Below are 10,719 nucleotides of genomic sequence, written 5' to 3'. Positions count from 1 at the left end.
ATTGGGGAGATCGCTGCATCCTAGGTGCTATATATCACTATACTCTTCTGTTTGTTATTGCCGTGAGGCCATAGGGCTGATTGCTATCACCTATTTAGCACAGCATAGGGAGCACATATAGCTTTTAAGGGATGCTATGGACATGGGTGACTTTTGTTCCACTGCCGTCTCCCTACATAAGATTTGTATATAATTACATAGTGTGTATATGTTTATTTTTTTGCCATGTTATCATACATTAAATAATATACAGCTATATATTGCTACTGCATTACTGAATCAGCAGCTAGTAAGATGATATTTATTCACTTTCACAAAATATTTGCAATTCAAAATATTAATTCTAAAATATACTTGCACATAAGTTCTGTATAATATAATGGGACTAATGAACATCATTCTAGGAATTTGTCCCATTGCATTTTCACAAATACTAAATTAAATGGGATGCAGAAAATCTTGCAACGTTTGTGTCCTGTTAAGAGAATTGGGCTATTTGTATTTTATGTTCAGTTTACGTTACTTTAGTAAGTTTATAGCATCATTTTGCCCTTCATTTAAAACAGATTTAAACTTGAGGTTTCAAGTGTACTATTTTAAATTCACTAGTTTAGATCTGAAGTCTTTAAGCTTTTGGATTACATTTACCAAACTTAAATATATTTGGGGTTAAAAGAACACAAGATGGTGGTCATTTTGAATTTCATCTTAATAGTAGGCTTGAAAATTTAATTAAAGAATTCTATATGCCAAGGTCTCCAGTGAAATTTGTCATCCAAACACATACTCCGAGTGGCAATATCTAGCCAAGTTCTTTCAATTTCCAGTCATAATCTGTCACCTGATTTGTCTTATACAATGAAGCAGATAATTATTTGTATGCACGCTGAAGAGAAACACAAACAGATAAATTATTCCATTTCAGCATATCCATCTGTTTGGAATAATGATCTGCAGATTTATTTGTTCAAATACATCAATAAGATGCAAGCACTTTCATGACAAATATACAGAAAAAAGGGATCAACACAGAACAGTAACCTAGTTTAAATGGAAAGAAAGCTTATGACAATATACTCCCAAGAGATTTCTTTTCTCCAGTTAAGTTACTTATGTCAATAAAATAGAGGGCAATAGGCTTAAGAGGGACATTAGTTTGTAGATTTTCATTAAACTTCAAAATGTTAATACATGCCAGTTGAACACTACAACTAAAATGTACATATAAGCAAAAAAGGGAGAAATTAGTTACCTCTTCTCTCTGAACAGTCCAGTTACTACAGTTATAGCAGGCAAACTGGCTGTTGGATTGACTGATAAAAGGTTTAGTGTGTGAAGTCAGTCTTATGTTGTGCTCAAAACTGCTCATCCTCATTCTGGCACAGTTTGGTCCATAAAGAGGCTTTAGGCTGAGACAGACCTCAACTTATCAAATAAATTGTTGCTTTAAAAAAAAGCCAAGTATACTAGTACTGCTGAAGGCCAGGCTGAGATGTTTATAGGAAGTAATCTGGAGTACGCCGAGTTACATGAGGCTCTCCACGGCGAGGTGCTGGGTCAAACTGAAGGCTGTAGAAAGAAAACAAAAGCACTTCTGTTAACTGATTATGAACGTATAGACTTATTTATATGCGATTCTCAACTTGTAAAGGATATTAATATTGATGTTAGTATTTATGTAATCCATATGCATATAATCAAGTCAAAATAGGTTTTAAGTGTTAAGAAGGTATTTTTTTTGGGTAAAAAGATGCTATACCACAAACAAGCAATGTTTGAGAAAGAGTAGTTTTCTGGAGGAGTGCAGGACTCCAACAAATAATACTGACATCTGAAATATTTCTATCAGGTTTTGAGCAGACAGGGTGTTTAAGGGTGGGTGGGCAACAACTGGCATCTTGGACAAGCACCTCCCATTCTAAGCTTAAAATCACCTAATCCTTGGAAGAAGGCCGAAATCCAGCTATTTTATCTGAGCTTAGGTTGTTGTGGAAAAGGGACACATACAACTTGCTTTCAGGTTCTGTACTATGTTTTGAGATACTTATAACAGGACTAAACACTATGCATTTGTAATAAAACCAAAAGAAAATATTTTGCACTAACTGAAACGAAAGGTACAATTTAAATGACCCTTTTTATATTACTCTAAAATTAGATTATCAAAGAGATCTCCAACCTAGAACTAAGGAGAAATTTCCTGACAGTGAGAACAATTAATCAGTGAAAGGGCTTGCCTTCAGAAATGGTGGGTGCTCCATTACTGGAGGATTTTAAGAAGAGACTGGACAACCACTTGTCAAGAATGGTGTGGGGTATCTGGGGTTGGGCTAGCTAGAAGAACTCCAAGGTCTGTTCCAATTCTGTTATTTTAAGTTCTACTGAGTCCTATTTTAAAAAGGTTGTCTTGTCTAATCATAACTAGGAAAAAAACAGCAAATTTCAATTCATGTGTTCTCAATTCTATCATGTCTTTCACAAACTCTGTTCACATAACGTATTCAACCAGTTTAGTTAAAAACCTAATAACTATTTGTGCACATCCCACGCTAAATATGTATTTACCTTAGTTCATTTGGTTTGATTTTTCTGTGGCAAAATTACAACCTATTGGGTTAGTTTATGGCTCACGTTAGAAAAATTACAATCTTATTTTTCTGCTAAAATATATTTTGTTAAAACTGTAGGTTCTTACAAGGAATATTTTAAAGTGTCATCTAGTTCCATGATAGCAGCCTGATTTCCACAACGGTAACAGTAATTAGGTGCGCTGAAAATAGTGACTACATTTCGATCATGGCACCAGTTGTAGCCCTGTAATGGGAGAAAAATAGTTTCAATAACACAAGATACATGACTTCAGTAAGAGACATCCAACAAACACCTTGCTTTATCTTTTGCAAATGTGTTTTACTGAAATGTAATAAGACATTAACAGTGAGTTTAATGCACTCTGAGATGAAAAATCTTAACTGTTCATGTCTTCCACAAAATTCTTTAAAATATTACCCGTAGATCATTAATATCATAAACCTTTGACTTATGTTTGTATAATGAAGCACTAAACACATGTCTTTTAAAAAGCGTTCCAATTCACTCATTTAAAATTTATGTCAAACTGAGACTTCATTAAGATAGATAAAATATAAAGCTACTTAGAATTGCAGAGGTATCACACGAGTGACTGATGAAGGAATTTACAAAGTCTGAAGAGGAGACTGGATTAATGTATTAGTTGAAATTTGCTCCATATATATAAAGGTCAGTACAATATACAGTATTGACCTTTAACCTACTGGAAAAAAGCAATTATAGTGAGACTATATATACTAAGCTGTGATATTCAGATCCAAAGACAGATAAGTACTTCCACTGAGATTTGTATGCTCACTATACCAGTCAGCAGAATTTTAAAGAAATCGAATCTTTCCATGATCTTGCACAGCCATACATGGTACCACAAAAAATGCATTTTGGCTAAAGAGACAGTAACATGTCTCTGCTATGACAAGCATTTATCTGAAAATGCAAGATTACAGGTCTAAGAAAAAGCATGGTTGCTGAGGGGTTCAGCTAGTGGAACTGTGCCATATCTGAAACACCTCTGACATTTCAGATTTATTTATTTCCTTCATATAAACTTTTTTTGCCCAAAGATAAGGCACTTTGAATCCTCAAATGATTGGTACAATGTAATTTTACCTCCATTACAAGTTGATGAGCCCGAGACACCAATGTAAGTCCATTGGCATGGTTAAATGTTTCAGAAATATCCTGACCAAATGTGTAGCCTGCACCACGTGGAGAGATTCCCCAGCCACCACGATCATCTGGATCTGACCATAACAGATCACACATTGGACCCTATTTAAAAATGGGAAAAATAGTTTGTACACATTTATGTAACTCCAATATATGGAAACAGTAGCAGCTGCTTATATGTTAATTTTAGTTTCTTCTAAATTCTAAAAGTTTGATAATTTGCTTTAACATTCTAAAATTTAAGTTCTTCAGCAATAGGAAAAATACCATAATCTCCATAAAAGGACTTCCAGTAATATTACCTCATGTGGAACTTCCTGCAAACGATCAAGTGCTCTAATATGATCCAGTGTATCTATAGAAGGAGAAAGACCTCCATGGAGACAGAAGATCTAATAAGAGAAAAGATCAAATTATACATATGCAGGCAGTCTACTTTAAACCTTTATTTCTTGATTAAATTTTTAAGGCCACTGAATTAAGACTGTGACTCTGAGCAGACTTCCTTCTTCCTGGCTTACTTATGGAAGATGTTGGCAATTTTTACTTTGATTTGGATTATCTGAATCGAATGTCAAGTCACTGACACTGGATAATTGTAGTTTAGCTTAGTAGACACTGTCTTTGAAATTCATAACATTGACTTTTTACCTCTAACCACTGTTACATTTAACAACTATTCAGTTTAAGTAACACACGCAATAAGGTATAGTTAAAATTATACAGCTTCTGATCTTCAACAGTCTTCAAAATTTTAAGATAATAGCACATTTTATCTAGATTAGTATTTTAAAAGTTATGTCTATCTAGAACTATATGGGTCTGGATATTTATCCTTTATTATGTATAAATGTATTGTGAATGTGTATATGGGCATTTTCATTTAATAGCATGAATTGAGGATGTTAAATCTGAGGCAAAGCATCAGGCAATTATACTACCATTAGGCAACTGTTATAATAACTTTCACACACCTGCATCCTTGAGAAAGATTTCCAAGAGTAACAAAAAAGACAATACCAGATACTCACTTATTATTCAAAGATAATTATGATGTAATTACATTATTTTATCAAATGTTCGAACTTCTTTTAATGAAACCTAATGAGATCATATGGTTGCATAACATTACTTACCTGCCCATCTACTAGAGCTGTAAGAGGAAGATAATCAAATAAATCTGTGAAATATTTCCAAACATTGGCATTTCCATATTTCCGCAGACATTCATCATAAAAGCCATATACTTGTGTAATTTGTCTGCTTTCATGATTGCCTCTTAAAATTGTAATGCGTTCTGGGTAGCGCACCTAATTACAGAGAATAAACAGGCATTGTAATAATCCATCCATATAATTGGTCACATCATTTTACTCCAAGTTTCACACTTATGCCTTTGTACATAATGTATACTAAAAAACTCAGTCTAAAAATGCATTACAAATAGGCTTCTCACAACCTCAGTTTTACAAACTCACCTTTAATGCCACAAGAAGTGTCACAGTTTCCACTGAATAATAGCCTCTGTCAACATAATCTCCCATGAATAGATAGTTTGTATCTGGCGATTTCCCACCAATTCTAAAAAGCTCCATAAGATCGTGGAATTGCCCATGGACATCCCCACACACTGTGACAGGGCACCGAACCTCCTGAACATTTGATTCTTTTGTTAGTATCTCTTTAGCCTAATAAGGGAGGGAAAAAAAACATACAAACAGCTGATCAGCTGGGAAATATGCCTAAATTAGATTTACAACTAAATTAAACAAATTTCAAGAAAAATTCCTAACAGAAATGCTAGGATATTTCTTTGAATTCATTGCAGAGATTCAAAATCCTCTTCAGCATCAAGTATACTCATAATTTTGCTCACTCGGTTGTTTCCTTCCAATCTCATTTTCTTACTTATAACTGGCAATTAAGGTAGTCTAATAAAATTAGGAGAATGAAAGTCAACATATATTTAAAAAACTCAGGAAGGCTTTCAATTATAAATGCACAGTATATATACAAACCTGAATTTCATCAGCAACAGGCTAAAAAACTGAAGGTACCAAAACATTAAACACTAACTGGAACATTGTTTTCTTCCACCTGCAATCTTTTACCAATAGTAACTTTTAAAAGATATCAGTTTTTAGAAATTATAACTTATTTTTCCCCAAGCACATTGTTTGCCAACAATAAAATCCAGAGTGGATTGGATTACTAGATTTGAAAATTTATGCTTTATAAATCTAATAAATCACTGATAGGTCTTCACATATAGCAAGGCTGTCAAAATCACAGCCTGCAGGCTGGATGCATCTGCACTAGCCATGCCCACGCCCGGTTTAGCAAAGAGTGGGGGAGTTATGATACGTCACTTGATGCCGCCATGATGCCGGGAGTTTGACACCCGACATACAGTATTACTTAAATGAATGTAATATCTAAAGTTAGCATTATACTGCACGTATTTTTCATTTTTCTTAGTTTAGAATAAAGTACACATTATTACATATTTCAGAAATAGTATAAAATTACAGAAGTACAATATAGTTCTGTTGAATAAATCTTAAATATTACATGCATTTGTATATGTAGTAATGTATCAATTCTTATTGGAAAATAATTGCATTATTATATCCTTACATTTTTATTATTAGGTCTTACCTTAGATTATTTATTTTTAATCAATATTAAATGGTGATTTAATATTTATATCATTAGGCAAAACTGTAAAAATTGTTTCACAATTAAGGGAATTGTTTTAATTAAGTGCTTACCTAATATTTCTACAAATTTAATAGAAACATTTTTCAACAAACAAGTAATTATGTATTGTAAAGGTGGTTCTCCTACATCTTTCAAATTTATGACTGAAACCTGAAATGAATACCTGTGTGACTGGCAAAAGAACCCTATGTAAACATGAAATATCTATGTCTTAATACATCTATATTTAGAATGAGAAATATGTCACAATATTAATAATTTTAAAGATAAAAGACAACTTATATTTAAAAAAAACAATTTAATTGAAAGAGAATTTTAAATAAGAATTTTGTTTACTTTGTAAACTCCCAGGGCTACGCTGAAAGTTTTGCATGTAATAGAGTATACCAGAAAGGGGCTTCATTCAATTCTCAATCCAATGAAGTTAGTCATTGACTTACAATCACAATTGAGCCCAAAATTTCCATTGCTAAGCAAGACTATTGTTAAGTGTGTTTTGCCCCACTTTACGACCTTTCTTGCCATAGCTGTTAAGTGAAATACCATAATTGTTAAGTTACAGTTACAGTTAAGTTACAGTCAAGTAAATCTGGCTTCCCAATTGACTCTTACTTGTCAGATCACAAAAGTCACATGACCATGGGACACTGCAATTGTCATAAATACATGCCAGTTGCCAAATATCCAAATTTTAATCACATGACTATGGGGATGCTACAATGGATGGAAGTGTGAAAAATGATCATAAGTCACTTTTTCAGAGCCACTTTTAACTTTGAAGGGTCACTAAATGAATGTTCGTAAATTGAGAACTACCTAACATCATGCTAACATTGTTAGCTTGTATCAGTAACAGTCTTGGTTACTGTTCTTTTGCTAGAAATGGCTAAAAAATTACTATTCCAATACTGCAAAGACAAAACAGGTAGAAAAAAAATAAAGGAATTTCAAATATTGGTCCAACCAAATTAGATGGAAATATATACATTTTAAGTTACACAGAAATCAATCTGCATGACTTGAAAGTCTACATCTTTTTATTTCAACTATTACTAGTTCATGTTCATTCCTTTTTTGGGAGCAAAGTAACAACTGCTGCATTTATGCAGGTTGTCCTTGATTTATGCCCACAATTGAGCCTGGAATTTGTAAGTTGTTGCAGTTGTTAAGCAGAGTCACCATTTGAGGCTGGCTCAACTTTACAACTGTTTTTATGAGGGTTGTTAAGCAAATCATGTGGTTGTAAGTCCAAAGACGGCTGATCCAATGGCATTTTTTTGCTGGGAAAACTGCAATAAAACATTATAAAACATGTGACACTGCAACCAGCTGTCCATTCCAGCCAGTTGCCAAGCAACTGAAATGCGATCTGTGTGTGGTGGTAGTTTGGCAGTCATACCTTCAATAGGTTGATTTTTTTCAAGTCTGTTGTAACTCTGAAGAGCAGTTAAGCAACTGGTCATAAAACAAGGACTACCTAATACTCTTAACTACCAACTTCCAAATATTTCTACATTTAATAGTGAGAATGCCATTATTTCATATTGCTTGCTCTGTTATAAAGAGGCCCATGTAAATTATGCTTCATTTCACAGTTCAAGGCTGTATCTTAGAGCAGAAGCTCATGCAAAAATAGCTGGTCCATCAGGTCCCAGAGTGAGTCAATTATTTATTAGGACCAAACAATATTTTCAATGCCAGCTTCTGGATATAAGGGGCTTTTTAGAGCCAAAGGCTGAAAATAACACACTGAGGTTGTTGTAAAACAGAGTAAAGACTCCTTTTTGAAGGATTGGTACCTTAACCAAAAAGGAATCTCTTCAAACACTTTTAATCAAATTTAAGCAACTATGTGTATATAGAAGTTGAGAGTAACATCAAGAAAAAAACCCCAATGTAACTGGAGTATCACATCTCTCCTACCTTTAATAAAATATTAAGAAATCCAAAGCTTTATTTATTAACCACTGCTTTATTATGTTCAAACTTAGGGAAATCCTATTAATTTAAAAATGTGTGTTTTAATCTCATGGTTGTGCCACTCTATTGTACTTCAGCACTTTTTGTTGAAAAAACTCTCAGTTCTTTAAGTGAAATAACCTAACTAGAACAGAGAAAGCCACATTAATTGATATCTCAGTAAAAGTAATTTTATTTATCACTGGCAACTAAAAAGAGTATAATTTTGAATAAAAATTCTTCAAATATACTGGGTCCTGTGTGCCTTATCTTGATAGAAGATGGGAATGTTACAGAAATGAAGACAAATGAATCATCAAAGGCCACCAAGTACACAACCACTGTACCCTGTTAATCTTTTACTAGCTCTAGCTATAAATATAGCATGTGTTTGTAGTTTGTGTAAATAAGAATTAAAATCTGTGAATCTTCAGTGTTTTAAATATATGCAGGGAAAAAAATAAAGGGAAGAGAAGCACTCTAGAGGCATTTTCATTAACTTTCCACAACCTGTTTTCCAACTCCATATTTAAAATGTTAAACTCTTCCTAGATACTCATTATTTTATTATGGTGCAGGAAGTCCTGCGAGAGTCCTCTTCCTCCAACCAATGTCAGCGCTGTTTATAAATCAAAAATAAAAAGCGAACAAGCAAGAGTAGACAAATGACATTTTGAAGGGCTACCTTTGGGGGAAATCTATCCCACTCATTTTTTATGTATTTTGTCTTCTATGCCACGGATCACAAAGAGATCAATCACTCCACGGTTTTTTCCATTTCATCCCGCCTGACCTTGATTCTCCCCTGGCAAAACAGAAATGCAAGCCTCCCCCTGTCCATCTTTGCCGATCACAAGACAAAATCTCAGAAACAAGCTTCTAAGGACAATGAAGGCTACAAAGACATTCTCGCGGCTACAATGTGTGCATTTAAAAAAATAAAGCCGAGGAGAAAAGTACCGCCTGAGAACGCTTCTGTGTGTGTAGCAAAAAACCTTTCTTGACAAAATCCCCTTATTCTGAAAATTGTCTCCATTTTTAGTCGCCTTGGCTCTCAGAGCCTGTTCTACGGTACCCGGAGGCTACTAGCAGAAAGAAACAAACCGACGCCTTTTGTGAAGCAATTCTCAGCCTCTTTTCCTTTTTCCACCCTTCCCTCCCCATAGACGTTTTTCGGATAGGGACCGAGCGAGGGGTCCAGACCGGGAGTCCTCCACCCCCCCAACCACGAGCCCGGTTTCTCCCTTCCGCGCCTCAACCCACCTTCTCGCACAGGGTCCGCACTTGGCTCTCGCTCAGCTGCTTGCACTCGTTGAGCTGCTCGATCCATTGGTCCAACTCCTTGGTGAAGCTCTTGTCCTCCATGCCGGCCCGCCGCCTGCCGCCAGCTCAGTTTCGAGGAGAGAGAGCGCTCGGCGGCGCGGCCAGGGTGGCGTCCTTCGGGGAGGCCCAAAAGCAGCAAGAGGGAGACGGAAGGGAAGGGAAGGCCGCCGCCGCGGCGCGGAAGGAAGGAAAAGGGGAGGGGCCAACGGGCAGACGCCCAACCGCCCGTCTCAACAGGGCGCGCGAGAGCCTAGGCCTCCCTCTTTCTTTCTCCGGCACTGTGTAATGGCGGACGCCGACGGTCACGGCGTGGCGCACTTCCGCTCTACGTCCACGTCAAAAGGGGGAGAGCGCCCCCTTCCAGCCGGAGGACTCAACCCTTGTAGGTAGAACGTTCGAACCGAGCGCTGCCCTTGGTCGGGAAAAGGAAACGCCGGTGAAGTTTTTCAACCCCTTTCTGAAGCATAAACAGCCCTATGATATAGCAGTAGGAGCAAAGGGAAAGAAAAAGAAAGTGAAAGTACAGGCAGTCCTCCACTTACAACAGTTTGCTTAGTGACCGCTCGAAGGTATAATGCCCTGAGGTTACTTATGACCGGTTTTCACACTTACGACCGTTACAGCATGGTCACGGGATCAAAATTGGGATGCTTGACCAACCGATTCACATTTATGACTAGCAGTGTCCTATGGTCACGTGATCACCTTTTACGACCTCCTGACAGGCAAAGTCAATGGGGAAGCCAAATTCATTTAACAACCGTGTTACTCATTTAACGAACTGCAGTGATTCCTTTAACAAATGTGGCAAGAAAAGTCGTAAAATGGGGCAAAACTCACTTAACAAATTTCTCACTTAATAACATAATTTGGGGGCTCAGTTGTGGTTGTAAGTTGAGGGCAACCTATCTTTGCCTTGACCTCGGGCATCTGAATTAGTTTTCTTCAAGGTTT

At 36.1% G+C, this 10,719-nt stretch overlaps 1 protein-coding gene across 1 annotated transcript; it reads right to left on the bottom strand.

The window, feature by feature from the left end:
* Positions 1-933: 933 nt before the first annotated feature.
* On the bottom strand, positions 934-10,049 carry PPP2CB (protein phosphatase 2 catalytic subunit beta). Its single transcript, XM_026672900.2, has 7 exons — positions 9,706-10,049; positions 5,241-5,450; positions 4,899-5,072; positions 4,065-4,154; positions 3,703-3,864; positions 2,696-2,814; positions 934-1,569 (listed from the first exon to the last, which is right to left on the bottom strand). The coding sequence occupies exons 1-7, from the start codon at positions 9,805-9,807 to the stop codon at positions 1,497-1,499; spliced, it is 930 nt and encodes a 309-aa protein (XP_026528685.1). The 5' UTR covers positions 9,808-10,049; the 3' UTR covers positions 934-1,496.
* Positions 10,050-10,719: the final 670 nt, after the last annotated feature.

This window comes from Notechis scutatus, chromosome 2 (genome assembly GCF_049901735.1).
Source record: "Notechis scutatus isolate UNSWTSFEM ecotype Mainland chromosome 2, rNotScu1.2, whole genome shotgun sequence".
Lineage (NCBI taxonomy): Eukaryota > Metazoa > Chordata > Lepidosauria > Squamata > Elapidae > Notechis > Notechis scutatus.
This window is presented reverse-complemented; position numbering and strand designations above follow the sequence as displayed.

Bases quoted from the DNA above. Each gene is read 5' to 3' on its own strand.
- PPP2CB (XM_026672900.2), bottom strand. From the start codon at position 9,807: ATGGAGGACAAGAGCTTCACCAAGGAGTTGGACCAATGGATCGAGCAG. The intron at 2,815-3,702 runs GTAAAATTACAT...CTCCCATTACAG, and splicing joins CTCATCAACTTGTAATGGAG to GGCTACAACTGGTGCCATGA. The intron at 1,570-2,695 runs GTAAGAACCTAC...TTCTTTCTACAG, and splicing joins GACACTTTAAAATATTCCTT to CCTTCAGTTTGACCCAGCAC.